Here is a 23,023-nt window from a genome sequence, read left to right as displayed (position 1 = left end):
GAGTTTCAATATATGCATTAGGAATGCAAACTCACAAATACCTAATGGTGCATGAAGACAAAATCTTCTGTCAAGCTTCATGGATGTAGGGAAGAGAAAAATTCATCAAACCACTTAATGAAATAGTGGGTTTAAGAGATATTTATGCTACCTATTCTTTTATACTCAAAAAACTATTTGAAGGGACTGATATCAAATTTATCTATAGGAAGAAGCCAAGAAAAATATCACATAAGACAGTAATATATTGCAAGGTAGGATACGAGGGTTAGTAGTATTCTTACAAAATGTCTCTAATTGTATCAAGAGCTTCCATAAACTACAAAGAAAGCAGTGTGACAGGAATGATAATACAGTAAACACACTTTTACCCTGAAGGCATTTTAATGAGAAATTTACTGACCTTTACCCCATATTTTACTTTCCCGGCATAATGCTTTATAATGAAAGCGGGCTCCATCACAGCTGGAAATTCAATGTAAGAATTCTCTTCATGTTGATGCTTAAATTTATCTAGCAATGTTTGATTTGTAGCCTGTGGAAAGCTGAATTAAAAACAAAAGCAAAAATACTAAAGAAAGATGCAACAGTTAATAATCTTAAAAAAAAAAACCCTTATAATTACATTGCCATCTAACACATTTAGCAAATTACAAAGAGTAAATTATATTCTCTAATCTGATTCTTATAACAAGCTAAAAAGTGAATGTAACAAGGATTGATGTTTTATAGATGAGGGATCAAAATTCATGATTTGCCCAAATTCACACTTGGCAAGTAGCAGAACTGAGAAATAAACTCAAGTCTTTAAACTTTTAGCTTAGGTTGCATTGTGTGACACTACCATTAAACTCACCAAATAAAACTCAAATGATCCACTGTTTGGGGCCAAGAACTTCCAAAAACAAAATGATCTCCCAGTTTTGATAGATCCTTTAAATCCGCAAGTCATTTTCTGTTTTCCTATTTCTTGATATATAAATTAAGTAGCAATTTTCATACCTATACCAGTTACTATATAATTTTATACTATATCTATTATTATTTCAAATATACATCAATGGGTTTATACTCACTGATGAGCATTTCATATCTAGGGATCATTCAAATGATACCTATTAAAAATAATTACATGATAGGGGCACCTGGGTGGCTCAGTCGGTTAAGCGTCTGACTTTGGCTCAGGTCATGATCTTGCGGTTCATGAGTTCGTGAGTTTGTGAGTTCAAGCCCTGCGTCAGGCTCTGTGCTGACAGTTCAGAGCCTAGAGCCTGCTTCAAATTCTGTGTCTCCCTCTCTCTCTCTCTGCCTCTCCCTCACTCGTACTCTCTCTCTCTCTTCTTTCAAAAATAAACATTAAATTTAAAAAAAAAAAGAAAAAGAAATAAATACATGATAGCAAATACAAGAATATAAAAGTTCAGAAGAGGAAAAAAACACTAGTGGTTGGAAATAATGGAAAGGTTTAACAAAGATACAGGAGGCAATTATGAGCTAAATGTTAAAGGTGGAGTTTCTTTTTTTTACTTTTTTTTTTTTTTCCATATTTGAGTATATCTTATCAACATTTACTTATTTTTTGGTTGGGGGACAGACAGAGACAGAGCATGAACGGGGGAGGGGCAGAGAGAGAGGGAGACACAGAATCAGAAGCAGGCTCCAGGCTCTGAGCCATCAGCCCAGAGCCCGACGCGGGGCTCGAACTCACGGACCGCGAGATCGTGACCTGGCTGAAGTCGTACGCTTAACCGACTGCGCCACCCAGGCGCCCCAAGGTGGAGTTTCTTAATAAAGGAAATATCACTGACAAAACGGAAAAAGCAAGTATCTTTCAGAGAGTAGTTTCATTTAATAGTAGCTGAAGTAATGAGAAATAATGTGACATGAGGTTGTAAAGATGATGAATACAAAATCTAATGTGTAAAAATGATTCCAAAATTATAACGAAAATAATTATGTAAATGTATTAAAATGAAGAAGGAGAATGGCCTTTGGTGTTAGTCATTGTTTGGATTACCAGTTCTGTCAGTGACCTTCAGTAAGCTTCAAGAACCAGCTAGCTTCCACATATGAGTACAATGAGGTATCACAGTGTTAGCAGAATCAAATAAAACTAGTAAAAACATCTAACACTAGCTTGGCATCCTATAGGAAGGACACAAATGTCACCTCATTTCTTAAGTTGCCAACACTGCCATTTTTCTATCCACCTAGGCCTGCTTTTGCATTCAATACCAACCCTTCCTCAAAACATCTCCACCATCCACCTCTTCCTGTCCATTCTAGAACTCTAAAGCCATTCTAGAATGAACTATAACTCTTACAATTTCAGAGAGTACAGCAACAGCCTCTACAAGTGTCAGTGACTTTAAACTTTGTTTCAAGTCACCAAACCAAAATAACAAATTTTCCTAGAATACTGCTTTAATCATGTGCCTCCCCTACTCAGGAAAATTTATGGATCACCAAGGCAAAGAGACAGAATCCAAGCTCCTAACCCTAGACAAACTCAAACTCTGCAAACTTAATGCTTCACTATCCACAGCACAGGATGCTTTTCTTCAGAAAGGATACTCACACCTCATGGTCTCTGGATAATCCCCTGGGTAATCAAAAAGCTTATGATTTTTTTCCTACTTTTAAATGGAGAAAAAAAATTTTCAAAGGAAAACATACATGAAAACAGTTTTTATTCCAAACAAGGAAAGATAGAAAGGGAAGCTCTCCATATTTCCTGCATTCAATACACACCTATGGATACACACTACAATATCAAGCAAAAGAGCTTGGAACAGAGATAAATATCATACATTATTGTGCATGTCAAAGCTCTTCCATCTAGTGTTCCCCAAAGGCTATCTGCCAGGATAGCCTTAGTGCCTCTCTGTGTCTTTAGCTTGCAAAAATACCAAGGCCTAGACCCCATTCCTGTGATTCTACTGAACTGAGCCTAGGGTGGTGATGATCAGTACTACTTCCAAGTTCTCCAGGTAATTCTTATGGGCAGGCAAGACTAATGAAATGCTGTCCTAAATGAATGCTCTGATCTTAACTTCATTTTGTTAAAAGAGTCTGGGGTCGAAGTCTCAGATTCTGCATTTCTAACAAGCTTCAAGGTGCTGCGAGTCCTGCCATCAACAGATCACACTTTGAATACTGTAGGAAAGACTGGTAACACTCCTAACATCCTGCTCATACCTAACTTTGCTTATTCTACTCCTTCTTTCTAAACTTCGCACTGCATCCTTTACAATCAAGCTTAAATAACTTGCCCAGGTCAAACAGCCCAGAGATAGCAAGACAAAATTAAACAAGACTTCTGACTTCAAACCCATTCACCTAAAGCAGTAAAATAACACTGAATGAAGGAGAAACACCACTAAGGATAGATTTCAAGTTATACGCTCCCTATAGAACAAAACAGTTCTTAGAAGAAAACTACTCTATAAAGTGGTCCCCAAATAGCTCTTCTTAAATGTGACTGTTTTCAACCCATTTTGGCAGAGAGAAAACATTTCATGCCTTTGCATCTTCTGGGATGTTAACGCATAGAGACAAAGTGGTCCATTTACAAAAGGAGGTAAGAACAACAGGACTGATATAGAAATGAAGAAAATTATACTAGGGTTTATAAAAAAATTTTGTGGAGGACTGAATATAGAAGTATAGCTGAAGGGACAATTAAGAGGTTATTCAGTCCAGTCTCCCAACTACAGATGATGCAAAATAATTATGATTTTGGGAAATTTTATTACTTTATAAAGCAGCTGCTAATCAGCTCTACTGACTAGTAAGTTCTTCCTTACATTGAGCCAAAATCCGTCTCTCTGTAATTTCTGGCCACATGGCTTACACCCAGGAACTTTTGAGTAATGGCAAAGAGTTGACAGTCTCTTATTGGGTAATATTTATATCTATGGGAGGTAGCAACTGACCAGGAAAATACAGTCTTTGTAAAGTAAGATATGAACTCAAAATATTTTGAGTAAAGAATGATAGGCCAGGCAACAACCCTTTTCTCCCATGTTTTAATTATTCACTATCTCAACTGCTACTTACAACCACCTTAAGATATATAGCACAAAGCATTATCATTTCTCATCATCATCTGCTTTTTACATGAAAAGAAAACAATGACCAAGAACATTCAGAGATTTGCCAAAGGCAGTTAATAGAGATGGAATGCAACCTTGAAATTCTGACTCTACAGCCTGAGCATTATGAAGAAGCTTTATAGGACAATACTTAAAAGCACAAGCTAATTAGTTAGAAATACCTGGAGTATCTGAATCTCAAATCCATCATTTGATACCTGTATAATCTTTTTCTAGAATTGCTTACACTTTGTTCTTTTTGTTATCATAAAATACCTCAAAAAAAGAACTGCATTTTAACATCAACCACAGTAGTTCTCAACACCGAATATCATACTCACCTATGAAGCTTTCCAAAATAAAATACACCAGAGGTAAGGTATGTCAGCACAGCTAAGAACCACTGACCTTACAATTTTATAAAAGATAGTATATGTTTCAGGACATACAGAGCAATACAAAAAACTTTTACGCAACTTTGGATATAAAATATTTTTGTGTTGGGGCGCCTAGGTGGCGCAGTCGGTTAACCGTCCGACTTCAGCCAGGTCACGATCTCGCGGTCCGTGAGTTCGAGCCCCGCGTCAGGGTCTGGGTTGATGGCTCAGAGCCTGGAGCCTGTTTCCGATTCTGTGTCTCCCTCTCTCTCTGCCCCTCCCCCGTTCATGCTCTGTCTCTCTCTGTCCCAAAAATAAATAAACGTTGAAAAAAAAAATTTTTTTTTAAAAATATTTTTGTGTTAATTGTATTTTAATTCATTTAAATTAATGGAAACAAACTAGTGATAAAGTAGGAAGATGTAACTGGAAACATTCTCCTTTTCAATTTAGTTTGCAATCTGCTGTATTACTTTATATTTTTGGGTATCAATTCTTTTTTTTTTTTTTTAATGTTTATCTTGAGAGAGAGAACACATAGTTGCAGGAGAGAGGCAGAGAGAGGAGGATAGAGAATCCCTAACAAGTTACACGCTCAGCCTGGAGGCTGACACAGGCTCAATCTAAAGACCATGAGATTGGTAGATAGCAATTCTGAATGTTTATGGCATATTAGTAGCGTAACCTACAACCTACCATACAAACCAGGATGTCTGTAAGTAAAAGTAGGCACCTTTAGTAACTAAACTGAACAGGCATAAACTTCAGATTGTCCTATTCAAGCCTGATGATGTATAGTCATCCCATCTATGATAGTGAATTCCCAATATTTTAGATCTTAGTTCAATGGATATAATGTTAAGCTAGACATCAGGTGACCTAATTACTAAACATTTTACTGAAGAGTGACAGAAAACTTAAATACTCCCCATCACTTCAGTTTCTCCAGTTCTAGATTTGCCATCTCATAAGATAATTTTACTTTAGGTAATATCTTATAGAGCACTGAAAACACTGTGGAGGATGCTATATGAAGTTTTATTTCTGAAGCTTATATATAAGTTTGGTATACTACACAGTGGTAAAAAGGGTGCCAAATACTTGGCCTATATTGCTATTTACACTTGCACAGCTGTGACAGACATCACTAATCTATCATGATATTCTTTGCTGATAAACATGAAAACTACAAACATATCTTATATAAAACCCAATTCAGGAAGAGAAGAACATGGAAAACAACAAAAAATATGCTAACAAATTTAACGTCAAAGAAACTCAGTAGAAGAAATCTGGAAAAACTCAAGGAAAGAATGCATTCAATGCTGAAGTGCATCCAATTTTCCTAGAAACACACACACATAATAAAATGCATACAAGGGAAACTTTGGCACATTATTTCATTATGTAAGAAGAAAACTTCACAGTTAATAAAAAGACATGAAAATCCCAAATGGCCAACAGCAAAACTGAAAGAATCATACTCACTTGCTTTCTTCATCCAAAAGATGGAGTAGTCCTGTTGGTTTCTTGCTAATAAGATTGATGCAACAGGTATTATCAATATAATCTATATTGTGCCAGCTGATACCTTCAGTTCTATACTCCTCCTAGGAAATAAATTCATAATTTATTCATCTCGCAGAAAATAATTGGTATATAATAAAGACTGGAAAGCTTTTGCCAGGCTTAAAAGAACTTTCTAAACTTTTCTTTTTTAAACTGGTAATCTACACAATAGAAGAATGTTTAATTTTGGTGGTATAAAACCTTCATACAGGCTATGTCTGTTTTCATTAAAACATACATGTAACCAAATTTTTTTGTTAGAATGCTATTTGTAATACCACTCAGGTGAAAATTTAGGGCTGAATTTGTTTGTGGACTGCACTAAGGAAAAATGCAAAACGAAGAAGCCTAATTTCTCCCACATTACCCTAAATCATCAAAAAGAACTGAGTATTTGTTGGATTATCAACAATGAATTTAATGAAGCAATGTCTGGGAAAAGAAAAAAACCATCACCTACAGTGATCACTGATATCATATGGAATTCATACACAATGTACTTTGGTAAAATAAAACCCTTGGTGGAGTTGAGGGGGGGGGGAGGGAACTCCTACAATACGTTAAAAAAAAAAGTTTCAAATTTCAAGACTTAAAAAAGTCAAAGCGCAGGCCTTGAGCAACTAAAACGATGTCATTAAGCCCCTATTGGTTTTAACTTTTTCTCTATACTGGGAAATACTTGCTTTTAAACTGTTTTTCAAAATGAGGCCCCCGAATAAGTTTCTACACAGCAGTATTTAGGCACCAAAGGAAATACACTGATAACATTCACACACTTCTCTGCAAATATGGTGGTTTTGCAAATTGGTGATTTTGTGATTTTTATCATTCTTTGGGTATTATTATTATTATTATTATTATTAACCTGTAAAGAAGAATGGTAGTGCATAAGTGATAGTTATGCTAATTGGGAAAGGCATATGCTTATGCTCACTTCAGCAGCACATATACTAAAATTCGAATGATACAGAGAAGATTAGCATGGCGCATGTGCAAAGATGACATGCAAATCTGAAAAGATAATTTATTATTTCCTTTTAATTAATAATTTCACAAGGAAGTAATTGCTAAATGAAGGTCACCCCCAAGGAGTTGTATGATTCTGTTTCTTCTCTTTTGGTTAACAAGCACGCTACCTAACAGGAACATATGGATTCTTACACACATTAATAGCAGTCCAAAATCCTTCCCATCTCCTCTTCCCAATTACAATTCAGACGCCCCTGCCAAATTTAACCATTTTCCTAACTTTTCATACCACTGTTAAGACTCATATGTTTACAAATATAAATAGAACCATACAGGGGTGCCTAGATGGCTCAGTCAGTTAAGCATCCGACTTCGGCTCAGGTCATGACCTCATGGTTTGTGGGTTTAAGCCCTGCGTCAGGCTCTGTGCTGACAGCTCAGAGCCTGGAGCCTACTTTGGATTCTGTGTCTCGCTCGGTCTCTGCCACTCCCCTGCTTGTGCTCTCTCTCTCACTCTCTCAAAAATAAACATTAAAAAAAATTATTTAATTTCCTGGTTAACCCATTCATTTTTAGTAGGATGTTATCTAACCTCCATATATTGAGGGCTTTCCAAATCTTTTCTTGGGGTTGACTTCAAGTTTCATAGTGTTGTGATCTGAAAATATGCATGGTATAATCTCAATCTTTTTGTACCTGCGGAGGGCTGATTTGTGACCGAGTATGTGATCTTTTCTGGAGAATGTTCCATGTGCACTTGATAAGAATGTGTATTTTGCTGCTTTAGGATGAAATGTTCTCAGTATATCTGTTAAGTCCATCTGGTCCAGTGTGTCATCAAAGCCATTGTTTCCTTGTTTATTTTTGCTTAGATGATCTGTCCGTTGTTGTAAGTGGGGTTTTAAAGTCTCCTACTTTAATGGTATTATCAGTAAGTTTGTTTACTTTTGTTACTAATTGATGTAAATACCTGGATGATCCCTAGTTGGGGACATAAATATTTACAACTGTTAGATCTTCCTGATGGAGGCACCCCATAATTATGATACAATGCCCTTCTCCATCTGTTACGGTCTTTGTTTTAAAATCTAGTTTGATATAAATATGGCTACTCCAGCTTTCTTTTGACATCCATTAACATGTAGCATGATATATGGCTCTCCATCCCCTCACTTTAAATCTGTAGGTGTCTTTAGGTCTAAAGTGAGTCTCTTTTAAGTAGGATATAGATGGACCTTGATTTTTTATCCATTCTGATACCCTGTCTTTTGATTGGCTGTAAAGTATTTACATACAATTTATTCACCCACTGCACTACTGATAGACATTACAGTTATTTCTAGTTTTTAACCATTGTTAACATTTACGCACAAAACTTTTGGTATGTGTATATGCATTTTGAGAGTGAAAACACAGGCTTATAAACTACACATGTATAACCTCAGCAGATACTGCCAAACAGCTTGCTAAAGCAGATGTACTAATTTATGTAACCACCACCTGTAAATGGGACTTTCCCCCATGCACAGTATCTCTAATACTTGTATTATCAGTCTGTTTCATTATAGTCATTCTGATGAATGCATAGGGGTATCTGACTGTGGTTTTCATTTTAATTCCCTGATAATAAGTGAAAAATCTTTTCTTATGTTTACAGTCAGTCCATTTGGATGTCCTCACGTGCCTACATTCATAATAAAAAACTCTGAGGAAAACTCCCTTAAGAGATGCCTTAGGGGAAAGCATTCAGCCTACTTCCATTAAGTATAATATTAACTATAGGTTTTTGTAAATGCCCTCTACAATTAATTTGCTAAGGACTTTTTTTTAACATGAATGGTTATGTAATTTTATCAACTGATTTTTATACTTTTAGTGAGATCACCGTAAGTTTTTTTTTCTTGTTTTGTTTATAGATGAATTAAATCAATTGATGATTAGATGTAACACACACCAGGAAAAAACTCCACTTGGTTCTATATTATCCTTTTGTGTATCTTGCTGGATTTCATTTGATAATATTTGTTTAAAATTTTTGAATCTATGTTTATGAGTGAAATTCACTTCAATTTCCACTTCTAATAATATCCTTGACAGATCTGGATCTGGACAGATCTTGGGCCCCTCAAACGCATTGTGAATTGTCTCTTTTTCTACTCCACAGAAGAATTTATGTCAAACTGATACTAATTTTTTCAGTATTGGCAGAATTTACCACTGGAGCCAATGTGGCTTACAATGTTCTTTATGGAAAGGCTTTCAATTACATATTGAAATTTTTTCATAGTTATAAGAATCAGATTTTGCATTTCTTCTGTGTCAGTTTTGAAATTTTTTTTTCATATCATTTGATAAGTCTACTTATGGACATAAAGTTGTTTAGTGTACCCTATTATCTTTTTAATGTGTGTAAGATCCATGGTGATGTCCTCTTTATAAACTGGAATTCTGATTATTTATATCCCTCTCTTTTTCTGTCACTCCCTTGGATGAATTTGAGGGTTTTTTTTTTAAACATTTTTAATGTTTTTATTTATTTTTGAGCGAGACAGAGTGCAAGCGGGGGAGGAGCAGAGAGAGGGAGACACGGAATCTGAAGCAGGCTTCAGGCTCTGAACTGTCAACACAGAGCCTGATGCAGGGCTCAAACCCATGAACCGTGAGATCACCACCTGAGCTGAAGTAGAACGCTTAACTAACTGACTGAGCCACCCAGGCACCCCTCTGAGGGGTCTTAATTCATCATTTCAATATATTACTTTTGACTTTGTTGATCTTCCTCCATGGCATATTTGTTTTCACTCTTATTTAATTTCCTCTTTTATCTTTATTATTTCTTTATACTTTCCTTTGGTTTATACTTCCTTTATATCTTTTTCCAATTTGTTGGGAGGGGTACTTTTATCATTGCTCTTCAATCTTAAAATCTTCTAACAGCTATAAAATTTTCCTCTAAATACACCTTTGGTTACATCCCACAAGTTTTAGTATGCAACATGCTCACTCAGTTCAATATATTTTCTATTTTCTTCAACTTCTAGTCTATGCAGAAGGACGTTTCTTAATTTTTACCCATAAAAGTATTTTCCAGTTATCTTTTGGTTGTTGGTTTCAGGCATAATTTCTGTATGGTACTAAAATGTGTGTGATTTCAATCCCAAAACTTGACCTTTGTTATTATGGCCCAGTACAAGGACAGATTTTATACATTTTGTAAATTTGCAGTTAGTTAACTATACATGTCAAATAAGTATTTGCTTTAAAAATCTTCCATATCCAAAAGTAAAACAAAAATAAAAACAAAAAACCTTCTATATCCTTATTTGATACAGGCCCAAGTAAACTGGCATTCAAACCTAAAGGCAAGAAGGGCTGAGCACCCACAAAAGCATCTGCCACATCCTCTGGGTGCTTTAAATAGTCTATACCCTGACTGTTTTTTTCTTTTGTGTGCTTATTCTGTTAGCTATTCAGGAAGGTCTGTTACATGTTTCTTTTTTACTTTTAATTTTTGTTTTATATACTTTGAATTTATGTTATCAGTAACCTATAAATTTGGAATTGTATACTTCCTGATGAACTCGTCCTTTTGCATTATCAAATATTCTTTTTGATCTCCGGCAATGCTTAAAGCATGATATTAATATACTTACCTACTAGCTCTTTTTTGTTCAGGTTTATTAAAGCTTTTTCCATCCTTTTATTTTTAACTTTTTAATATGTTTATATTTGAAGAATCTCTCTTATAGGCAGCAATTTACCTTTGTTTTATATCTAGTATGACACTATTTCACTTCTACTTGGAGTAATAAATCCATGTATATTTAACACAATCACTGATAATTGTGGGATTAAATCAGCCATTTTACCATATGCTATCTGTCCTGTTTCAGTATTGCTTTTATTCTTCTTTCTTGCTTTCTTTTGGATTGCTGGAGTTTTTACTTGTTCCCTATATTAACTTGACAATTTTATATTCATTTACTATTTGGTGGTTATCCTAAAATCATAATACATATCTTTACTTAACAATGTTTAACAGAGGGAGAAAAAAAAATCTTCTATCGCTTGGCATTTAATGCCTGGCCCTCAACCCCTGACTGCCTCTCAGATTTTTTGTCTTTGGTTTACTATATGACTGTCTTTATACTTGCCATGCTTTGAATTCTTAGAGTTTTTCAAATGTGCACTTACTGGATTTTTTTTGTTTTTTGTTTTGAGTTTTGGAAAAATTCTCAACCATTATCTTTTCAAATATAGCACCTACCATTTTCTCTCTTTCCTCACATACATCTTTCCAGAATTCCTCTTACACTTATGTTAAACCTTTTCACTGTACCCCATATGTCCCTTTTATTACTTGTATTTTATTTTTTCATCAGACTAGGTATCTTCTTCTGGCCTATCTTCCAAATCACTAACCTTTTCTTAAGCTATATCTAACTGTTAAAAACTATCATTATGTTCTTAATTTCACTCTCCCTTTTAGTTCTAGATTTTCCTAAACTTGAGATCTTTGTAGTTCTTCAATAAAAATATTGCTTTTAAAAAAAATTTCTTGAAACCATTATTACTTTAAAGATCATGTCAGATAACATCATTTCCTGGATCTCCTGTGGAATAATCTATTCATTCTCTTGTTTTTTATTCATGTTGGTTTCTCTCCTTGTATGTTTTTTAAAAAAGAATTCTCAGTTAAAAAAACTGAATTCTTGTTCCTGTATATGAAAAATCATACAGATAATTTTAGCACTTGGATGATCTCTTCCTCCACTGGAGAGTGAATTTGCTCTTTGCACGTGGCTGAGAACATTAGGAATTCTATACTCTTTCAACCAAACTGGAACTAAGAATATCTTAAACTGGGCTTCAGTCCCTATGATGCATGATCTATTTCTGGTTTATCTTTACTTCTAAGACATAATCCTTAAGGTCTCAAGCATAAAGCCTGTAGGAATTACCAGGAGTATCTTCCTTGTTCTTAAATCTGAAGAAACTCTGTTCAGCTTCTCAGATTCTTAAGGCTGGGCAGCCCTCTACCAGAATAGAAAAATATCTTTAGAGGCAAAGGTGTCCAAAAATGCTGGTCTCGTCTCTCTGGGTTTCCCTCTTGCAGATATAATAAGCCCTGTAGAATATCACTTATTTAAATGTAACTCAATGCCTTTAAATATATTTTGTTCATTTTTTTTAGGTGTTCTACAAAGGCAAATTTCCTAGTTTGATATCCCCAGAAGCAACAGAGATGAGAAAAACTCTCTAGATTATAAATTCCTCAGATAAGATCCCTGTGCTCTAAATTTGCTGTCTTCAGTGGCTAGCACAATGCGTGACACACAACTGTTATTCAATTTAGTGATGAGCCAATGACTTCAAGGATAATTCTGAGCAAGTAATGGAAATAAGAGAACAGTATTATAAATGACAACTGTAAGTATATTTTCAAATCACAGAAACTTTTTCTGGTCTCCTACTCCATATTATCTTTACATATAACTTGATTCAGAACTCAGAATCACACGCATACTACTTTAACTCAAGGATTACGTCCTTCCCTCCATTTCACTTCCACCAGTCTATCTTACACAGTTCAAATCCTCTGCTAAATATACTTCAAATAGCACCTAATTTTCCAAAAGAAAAATTCCAATCTTCTCTGCATGACATATAAAGCTCACAAGTATATGACCCTTTATTTCATAAACTAATCTTCCTCCCTGTCTCTATCCTTATATCCTGTATTTTAGCTTACACTGAACTATTTTCAGTTCCTCTAAAGTGCCATGCTGTTTTATGCCTCACAGTTTTAAAGAGATTGTTACCTTTGTTTAAAATATCTTTTCCCCATTGACAATCTGGTAAACTCAATCTTCTATTCAAAACTATATTCCCGAATCACCCCTGGGAAATGTTTGTAGACTTTCATGAAGTTCTAATCAACTTCATCCTTTATATCACTACTTTAACCTTCTACCTGATTTTCACACTTACCATCCTACAGGGCAGTTATTATACCTGTCTCCCATCCTATGTGTCCATACACAATTTTTAGACAAAATTTACTTCAGTACAGATGTTTACTCCCTAAGCATATTTGATAGCTTTTTACTTCTATCCTCATTTTCAACAAATTTTATCTACTTAACTGATGTTGTATTCAATTGAATTTAACAGTCACTGTGTACCCATCTTATTCTAGGTACCAATGATACACAAATCAACAAAACACTCAATATTTAATCTGCCTTAAATCTCTTATGGCCCAGCAAATCCATTTTAAGTGGAAAAATCTAAGAAGGGAGAGAAAGGAAGAATAAAATAGATGAGATGGCAAAGAGGTGTAACGTCTCCAAACTTTCTATAAATTATAGCAAAAGTATACCCATTACACTAAATTACAGAAGGGGATATTAAAAATTGAAAGGAAAAAGCTGTATCTTTGAATCTAAATCTTCTGATCCATAATTCCACCACATTGCCCAAAACTATGATATTCAGAGTAGCAAATACATAAAGTTCACCCCCAGCCAAATAGTCCCAAAAACATTTTCCATGAACTGTGAGGCATGTTTTTATACATGTTTCTAGTCAAAGTATTTCTTGTGGCTCCTCCATGTCTAACCTACACTTCTAGAAAAGGTAAGAATAATTTCAATAATTGTAAGAGAATACCTTTTTTCTTCAAAAGCAATTTACTTACTCTTCTGTTTAATGATCCAGAGAGCAACTGACGCTTTGCTTTGTAAAATACAGCACACAGTCAACAAAACACATTTCTCTACCCCTCCAATACATATATCCATTTAAAAACTAATTTAGCATGATCTAGTTAAAAGAACACTAGACTGAGTCTAGTAGATCAATCCCAGCTCAGCTTTTTAAAAGCAAGAATTATGGAGCCAGAGTGTTAAGGTTTGAATACTAGGCTTAGGTATCATCTGCACAACTAGAATAAAAATAGTACCTGCCTGATAAATAGTAAGTACTACATAAATGTTAGCTAACATTGTAACAAATAATACTGTACTATCTTTTAACAGCTCCATCAGAGAGTCTAGCTAAAAGGTTGAATATGCTAAACATTTTAAGCACCATCAAGATGGCCAGGACTAGTGCTGCTTGTGCAACTGTCCTAACCCTTTAAGAAGGTAAATATGCTTAAAGCTAGGACCCAATGTAAAAAGCCTCAATGACAGAAAGATTCTTTTTTTCTGTTTTGTAGACGTGTTGTCATCCTCTTGTCCATTTCATTTCTTCCGCATTTCAAAGTGAACCCTGCTTCTGCTTGTATCTTCCTATACAAACTGAAATTGTTGGCCACAACTCAACTCGTTACTAACTTGAAATCTGGCTTGGAGAAAGAGACCACGTTTTCTCTGACCCTGTATTTATTCTAAGTATTCTCAGGGAAACTGATGGATCGCACTTTCAACTCTAAATCAATTTGAGTGTTTCACAAGAAATATCTAGTTACCTATTTTGGTCTCTGTAAACTATCCCATTTCTCTGTATCCATACTCTAAATTGATTCAAGATTCTATTAATAAGCTCCTCCACCCCACAGATAAAGACATAAGAGACCAAAGCAAGCAACTGCGTTGAAACTAAGAGACCAAAGCAATCAAACAAGCATATTTAGCATTACACAAATTGACCAAGCACATGGCAACAATTAAAAATCAAGAGAAACCCAAACCAAACCAAACCAAACCCAAGCATCTTTATATTGAAAGGTATACTTAAGAAAGCACATATTATTGAATCTACTTGAGGTTTATAAAAAATATATAGGAAACCCTGTATCACATGGCTCAAAAACTATGCTCTGAGTATTAATTTGCTGACACTTATGTGAAGACTGTAATATCTGCATGAAAGTACAAGACTTAAAATGCCTGTAACTATGACTCAAAAATGTTATGTGTATACACATGAGTGAAGGTTAAGTGGTTAAGACAAGCATACATGCAATTTAGGTACTCACTTGCTCCAATTTAAAGATATGCTGATTGAAGTAGTGTTGTAAACGTTCATTAGCAAAATTAATACAGAACTGTTCAAAGCTATTATTTTCATAATCTTCAAACCCAAAAATATCAAGAACACCAATGGACAAAGTCTATAAAACAGGAAAAAAAATATGCTCAAATTTATTTCATAAATAATATCCACAAAATAAGTAACAAAATGCTCAAAGTTCTTCTAGAGCAGTGGAGAGGAAATTCTGGGGGGCCAATGTTCAACCAAAATATTCCACAAAATAAAGGGCATCTTAGTTCTCTTTATCTTCATTTTTTTTCTTTTTATCCCAATTATAAAAATACATACAAAATTTTAACACATGTAATACATTGATTACTTTACAGAAATGCTTGAAGCAGGGTTAGTGACCTGTTACCTCAATCTCAGAAATTCCTAAACTCCAAGAGACAAGGAAATAGAAAGAACCACCAATGGGGAAGTAAAAAATAACCTAAAGCTAGGTTGCTCGTGATTATTCATGTTTATGCAAAGAACACCATGCAAGTTCCACTATTTTGACTTCTAAAGCCTAACAGAATTCTGCTTCACAAACCAAACTAAGAAGTATGTTTCATCACTCTTGTGCAAACTAAAAATGAAACTGGGTATCAGAATATGGTGTTTTCAAATTTTAGTTTTCATCAAAAAAATTATACAAGGTTCATGATGTTAAAAAGTTCTAAAAGGTTGTAACAAAAAATAGCAATCCCTTCTTCAATGTCAACTTCTGCTCCCTAAAATCCACACACTCAAATCTTTTAGCTATTTGGTATAAAATAGTAGAGTACAGTATACAAGTGCTCATTCATCTATGTCTTGATATTTTATTTCTACAAATTATATTCTAACTTCTTACTATGGATAATAGGGATTCAGCTCTAATGCCCCCAAACCAACATTTTTCTCACCACCTCACCTCATTCTTAAAATAGAGTTGCAAGACAATTTTGGTTAAATGAAAACAATTTTTCTCCACCGCTGCTAAGAGAGCCACTGGGCAAACTAATGTCATGAGTGATAAATAGTGAGAGATTTATTTAATTCTCCATTAAGAATATTTCCTTTGGGGTAACTGAGTGGCTCAGTCAGCTGAGTGTCCGACTCTTGATTTTGGCTCAGGTCATGATCCCAGGGTCATGGGATCGAGCCCTGCACCAGGCTCAGCGCTGAGCATGGAGCCTGCTTAAGATTCTCTGTCTTCCCCTCTGCCCCTCTCCCTTACTCATGCTCTCTCTCTCTCTTAAAAAAAAGTATTTTCTTTGATTCTAATTCTAAGCCCTTATGAAAAACAGTGAAAGTAATGAACTTTAAAAATATGTCAATTTGGTAAATTAGATAACTATTACAATTAATTTTATGGCTGTGGGCTTACTCAAATCATAAAAAGTTAATATAAAAGCAATTACACATTTAAGACAGGAGAATTAAGTAATAAAGATGATATTTTTAATTACCCTGAATATGCAGACTATTCCATAAAGTTGCTGAGAAATAAAAATGGATTTAAAATAATTTAAATATCTAAAATCTGCAATATTAAAAAATAAATTCCAAGGGCACCTGGCTGGCTCAGTTGGTGGAGCAGGTGACTCTTAATCTCAGGGTTGAGGTTGAGCCCACATTGGGTGTAGAGATTACTTAGAAATAAAATCTTGGGGCGCCTGGGTGGCGCAGTCGGTTAAGTGTCCGACTTCAGCCAGGTCACGATCTCACGGTCCGTGAGTTCGAGCCCCGCGTCGGGTTCTGGGCTGATGGCTCGGAGCCTGGAGCCTGTTTCCGATTCTGTGTCTCCCTCTCTCTCTGCCCCTCCCCCATTCATGCTCTGTCTCTCTCTGTCCCAAAAATAAATAAACGTTGAAAAAAAATTAAAAAAAAAAAAAAAAGAAAGAAAATCTTAAAAAATACATAAATAAATAAATTCCAACCAGGTAAATAACCTGAATATAAAAAATTAAATTCTAAAAGTATGAGAATAAATATTTTTATTATCTTGAGGTGAAAGATGCATTCTTATGTAAGAAAAATAAATACAACTCTGGAAAATAAGGGAAAAGAATGACAGAATTAACTGCACAAAAACTTAAAACATATGGGCCAGGGGCACCTAAGTGGTTCAGTCAGTTGTGCATCTGACTCTTGATTTTGGTTCATGTCATGATCTCAGGGCTGTGAGACTGAGTCCAGCGTTGAACTCCTACCCTGGGTGTGGAGCCTGCTTAAGATTCTCTCCCTCCCCTTCTCTCCTTCTCCCTCTCCCTACCTCCTGGCCACTGGCTCTCTAAAAAGAAAAAAAAAAAAAAAATACAGGCCCAGATATATAACATAAATAAAACATAAAAGTTAAGAGAAAATATTTGTAATATGTATCAAACTATAAGTCTCTGCAATATCCACAATGACTCCAAAAAAGGAGTAACAAAAAGGCAAAATATATAATGAAATAATGAAAAAACATGAGAAGATGCTCAATTTTAATCTATCATTGAAAAAACAGACAATAAAATGGGATACTCCTCCTAATCAGATGCATAGATGAAATGACTGATAATATCCAATATGAGTAAAGGTGTAGGGAAACAGGCAGTTTCATACACTACCAGTGGAGTGTAGTCTTTTTTGAAAAGCAATTTAGCAGTAGCTACCAAAAATTGAAAATGTATATTCTTTAATCCAGCAATTTACTTTAAGGATTTTATCCTAGAGAAATGTGCACAAAGAATATTTGTTACACCATAATTTCTAACAATAAAAAAAAGGCAACATTTTTATGGGGAAATTTATGGTATACAGGTATACATACTATATAATATTACAAAGTTATTAAAAATAATAAGGTCCAGATATATTTCAAGACATACCAGGTAAAAAAATACAAGTTAGATACAACACAGATAGCATAATTCTATTTTTATGTTGAAAAGCAACTCTGTATAGTCTATATCCATAGAAATGTACATAAGAAAAAGGTCTGGAAAGACAACAGAAGAGTAGTTTCCTTGAACAGGGTTTATATGTCTATAAAAACAGAAATAAAGAGGAAAGAGCAGGGAATACGTATAAACACAGATTCTTACTTATTACTCTACATACTTCTGTGTTTTTAAATTTCATCTTTTAATTATTTTATTAAAATAGCTTTCCAAGAAAAATATATAATAATGTAGTGTATGTCTACCTTCGTATTTTGCTCCAAATCTTTACTATTCAGAAGTGCATGATTAATCCGAAAAACTATCCAGTCAAACAGGGCACTATATAAAGACTTAGCCATGGAGTTCCTCACTGTCACAGCCTGAAAAAAAAGAAAAAGGGTTGGAGAACAAATGAAAATGGCAATAATCTAAGATACTATAACAAAGTGTGTTTTTCTCTCGATCAATCAAGAAATATCCAAGAATTCTTATCCTGAATAAGAAATTTAATTTTCTGTCAACATAAATAGCCTATAATTGAAGTTTTCCATATACATATACTCATTTACCTAGTCCAACTCAGGTAAAGTAGACTAAAAGGTACAAGAAACAAAATATAGGTCAGTTCTAAACAGTTTTACTGAAACTGAAACTTCTTTATCTAGTAAAGAAGGTATTATAGGAAGTTTACAAACAAATGAACTTTGCCAGCTGAAGTGGGGAAGACTATTCCAAGCAGAGGAATAAATCTGTTGGAAAACAGGCATCAGTTATAGTTATCTGTGGAATCCTAGTCGGAGTCAGACTCTTAAAACATAATCAAAACAATGACATTCCTAGTCGTCTTCAACTTGTCACCCATTTTAACCTTTAGGGTTTCTCCATCACCAAAGTAATGATTTCATTATGGAGTAATACAATTTATATTTCCCCTCACTTCAAACTTTCCCCAGTTTATGGAAACCCTCTGTACTATCTGCTCAATTTTTCTGTAAGTCCAGAATTGTAAAAAATAACATCTATTAGTTAAAAAAAAATCAACATTTAGAAAGCACTACAGGCTAAAAAGGAAGGACACATATCATAGAGAATTGAGTCCTAGTAGTTAGAAGAATGTAAGCCCTAATAACATATATTTGCTATCTAGGGACTTATTTTGAAGCTAAATCAGGTACATATTTATATATTTGTCCTAACCTTTAGAGGAAATAGACAATAATGATTAAAAGCTAGGCTATCATCCAATCCCAGTTTCTCTACTTATTCTAGCTGTGTAACCTTGACCAAGATACTTGAAACTCTTAAGCTACAGCTTATGCATTTGTAAAATGTAGATAATACTACAATCTACCACATGAAATGATGAATTAATTTCTCAGTTTTGGTGAATAAAAAAACAAAAGTTTCAAGTTTCTAGACCAAAAAATAACTACCTAAACCATTACCTGCAAAGAAAAGAAAAGATGGCTATCAAATTCTCTACCTTTAACACCAGAAACTTGAAAATACTTGGAAAACATTTATAAGTTCTGAAAGAAAAAGGACTGTGACCCTAGAATTCTATACTTAGGCAAGTTATCTTTAAAATTCAAAAAAATCAAATAGAATATACAGGGAGAATAACCATTCAATTTTTCCCAGAGTGCAAAATGAAGACAATCTGATCTAGCTTAGCAAAAGTAAAAAGTTTTATTTTTTTTAATGTTTATTTATTTTTGAGAGAGAGCACAAGTGAAGGAAGGGGGGGGCGGTGCACAGAGGATCCAAAGTGGGCTCTGTTGCTGATAGCAGAGAGCCCAATGTGGGACTGAAACTTACAAACTGCGAGATAACCGACTGAGCCACCCAGGCACCCCAAAAGATTTAAAACTACATACACAAGCATAAATCGCAAAAACACAAATAAGAAAACATATTAGCATAAAATATACAAATGGGTTGAATTTTTTAGTGAGAAGACAGACCTTCATATTAAATTAAAAACTACAACCCATCTACTTATGGTTTACATTAAACAACCACTATTTTTATAAAGTAACAGTCAGACAGAATCCAGACATACCAAATTATACCAACATAATACTTATTTACCCCATAACTCCCAATATACTTTTAGCCCTTTTTCTCTGAAATGTGGTCCTTTCACAGCTTAATCTCAATAAACCCATATGCCAATTAACATTTTCCAACCCAAACAAGATCTCGAGTGTTTCCTATCTCAGTGAATGGTACCAATACTCTTACAGTTGTGTGAACGAGAAAATTAGGATTTATCCTTAACATCTCCTTCTTTCTCCTTGCTTCCCATTAAGCAAATCACTACCAGATGCTGTTGATTTTACCATCTAAATTTCTTTCTTTTTAAATATCCATTTCTCCCTATCAATATATCACCATTTTAGACAAAGCAATAAACCTCTTTCTCCTCAACTCATCTTTCCACATTCACTCTTGTCCTCTGTGATAGAATTCTAAAATGGTCCTCAAGATTCCCATCCCCTTGTGTACACGTTCTGAATAACCCTCTCCTGTTAGGCATGGGCAGGACTGTAAATATGATGAATATCACTCCAGTAACTATCTTGTTACACGACAAAGGGATTTAAAAGACATAATTATGGCCCAAAATCAGCTGATTTTTTTAATTAATCAAAGAAAGTATCCAGAGAAATCTCCTAAAAGAGACTGAGCCTTTCCATCTGAGATTCCCTTGCTGGCCTCTGAAGTAGCAAACTGCTATACTGTATACAGGACCACAAGTAGACTCTGATGAGCATGGCTCCTGACAGTCAACAAGAAATTAGGGCTCTCAATCCTATAACTGCAAGGAACTGAATCCTGTCAACAACCTGTGAACTAGGATGCTGAGTCACAGATGAGATCACAGCCTTTTCAGACATCCTGACTTCAGCCTGGTGAAACCATGAGCAGAGGACAAAACAAACCTGTGCCCAGACTGCCAATCCATGGAAACTGTCAGAAAATAAATCTGTGTTGCATTAAGTTGCTAAGATTGTTACAAAATTATAGAAAACCAATACACTCTCCTCTACTTCTTTAAACTGTTGTGAGACTGATCCTTTAAAAAAATAATCAAAGGGGCGCCTGGGTGGCGCAGTCGGTTAAGCGTCCGACTTCAGCCAGGTCACAATCTCGCGGTCTGTGAGTTCGAGCCCCGCGTCAGGCTCTGGGCTGATGGCTCAGAGCCTGGAGCCTGTTTCCGATTCTGTGTCTCCCTCTCTCTCTGCCCCTCCCCCGTTCATGCTCTGTCTCTCTCTGTCCCAAAAATAAATAAACGTTGAAAAAAAAAAAAATTAAAAAAAAAAAAAGAAAAAAAAAATAATCAAAGACACCTTTTTTGTTGATAACATTTTAAGAAGTTTCCATTGCTCTTAAAATACGAAAATTCGGGGTGCCTGGGTGGCGCAGTGGGTTAAGCGTCCGACTTCAGCCAGGTCACGACCTCGCGGTCCGTGAGTTCGAGCCCCATGTCGGGCTCTGGGCAGATGGCTCAGAGCCTGGAGCCTGTTTCCGAATCTGTGTCTCCCTCTCTCTCTGCCCCTCGCCCGTTCATGCTCTGTCTCTCTCTGTCCCAAAAATAAATAAACGTTGAAAAAAAAAAAAAAGTTAAAAAAAAAAATACAAAAATTCTTTTTTTTTTTAATTTTTTTTAATGTTTATTTATTTTTGAGAGAGACAGAAAGCAGAGTGTAAGCAGGGGCGGGGAGGGGCAGAGAGAGAGGGAGACACAGAACTCGAAGCAGGCTCCAGGCTCTGAGCTGTCAGCACAGAGCCCGATGTGGGGCTCGAACTCACAAACCGTGAGATCATGACTTGAGCCGAAGTCGGATGCTCAACTGACTGAGCCACCCAGCTGCCCCTTAAAATACACAAATTCTTAAGAACTGCTCCTTAATTTTACCTTTAATGCCTAATACATTTCTGGACACAAATAAGATTTTCAAATATTTACTAAATAAATACACTAAACAAATGCAAACAAAAATAAGTCAGGAGCTATAAAAATTATCTGAGAAAGTTCAATTTTAAGTTAAAAATGTAAATAAACATAAGGAAATATTTTATATTGAAAAGAGTTGTAAAACAAAATATAAAAGTACTAAACCTTTATGCAAAAAGAAGGGCAAAACCCTGTAAAAGGTCTGGCTTTTGGGGGCACCTGGGTGGCTCAGTCGGTTAAGCATCCAACTTCACCTCAGGTCCGCATCTCACAGTCTGCAAATTCAAGCCCCGTGTCAGGCTCTGTGTTGACAGCTCGGAGCCTGGGGCCTGTTTCAGATTCTGTGTCTCCCTCTCTCTCTGCCCTTCCCCTGCTTTCTCTCTCTCTCTCTCAGAAGTAAATAAACATTAAAAAAAAATTAAAAAAAGAAAAAAAAGAAAAGAGCTCTAAAAGTTGGGAGACTATGACGTAAGATACATGACATAATGAAGAAATACAGACTTGAAGGTACATTTAGAAGGACCCGAAAAGATGGTATAAATAGATCAATGTCAGCCTAAAAAGCATTCTCTAGATAGAAATAGTTCTATTACTATTTCCCCACCTCTGTGTCTTCTAATCTCACATTCCTGTCCTATTTTTATAATAACTGTCATAGTTTCATTTCTCATCATTTTCATTAAATTGTACTATAAAATAGTAGGCTTTTCAATAATTTTCCCACTCATATACACCCGAATAGTATATTATTATAATTATAATGGCAAAGACAGCAATACTCAGTATACAGATGATACTTAAAGCCATGGGACTAGGTGAGAGAACCTAGATAAGGAATATAGAGAATAAAAGACAAGGACTGTGTAGGGAGCACTACATCTTTTAGAAGTCAGGTGGAAAAGAAACAGCAAACAAAAAGAATTACAAATGAGTGGCCAACAATGAAAAAATGAACCAGAAAAGTATGATGTACTAGAAGATAAGAAACTGCTTGAAGAAGAAATAATCAACTGGATCAAATACTGCTCATTTGTAACTATCTAGTTCACCCTATATTAATAATATAAAACTTAAGAATGGTGAACAAATTAAGATCTCTGGAGAAAAATATATGCCTAC

General features: G+C 35.0%; 1 protein-coding gene and 1 non-coding gene across 14 annotated transcripts in view; one reads left to right on the top strand and one right to left on the bottom strand.

Annotated features, from left to right (window-relative positions):
• MYO9A (myosin IXA) overlaps nucleotides 1-23,023 on the bottom strand; it is a 279,521-nt gene that overhangs the window by 167,238 nt on the left and 89,260 nt on the right. For all 13 annotated transcript variants that reach the window (XM_043553998.1, XM_043554007.1, XM_043554005.1 and 10 more), the window contains 4 exons: nucleotides 18,207-18,323; nucleotides 14,994-15,128; nucleotides 5,960-6,081; nucleotides 404-545 (listed from right to left, as the gene is read on the bottom strand). In XM_043553998.1, coding sequence (XP_043409933.1) covers nucleotides 404-545; nucleotides 5,960-6,081; nucleotides 14,994-15,128; nucleotides 18,207-18,323 — 516 coding nt within the window. The remainder of the gene's footprint in view (nucleotides 1-403; nucleotides 546-5,959; nucleotides 6,082-14,993; nucleotides 15,129-18,206; nucleotides 18,324-23,023) is intronic.
• LOC122469701 lies at nucleotides 6,967-7,073 on the top strand. The gene has a single exon (XR_006293596.1). It is a non-coding gene; the product is annotated as a U6 spliceosomal RNA (small nuclear RNA).

Source organism: Prionailurus bengalensis, chromosome B3, assembly GCF_016509475.1.
Source record: "Prionailurus bengalensis isolate Pbe53 chromosome B3, Fcat_Pben_1.1_paternal_pri, whole genome shotgun sequence".
Classification (NCBI taxonomy): Eukaryota; Metazoa; Chordata; class Mammalia; order Carnivora; family Felidae; genus Prionailurus; species Prionailurus bengalensis.
The sequence above is the reverse complement of the archived record's forward strand: the minus strand, read 5'-3'. Positions and strand labels throughout refer to the sequence as shown.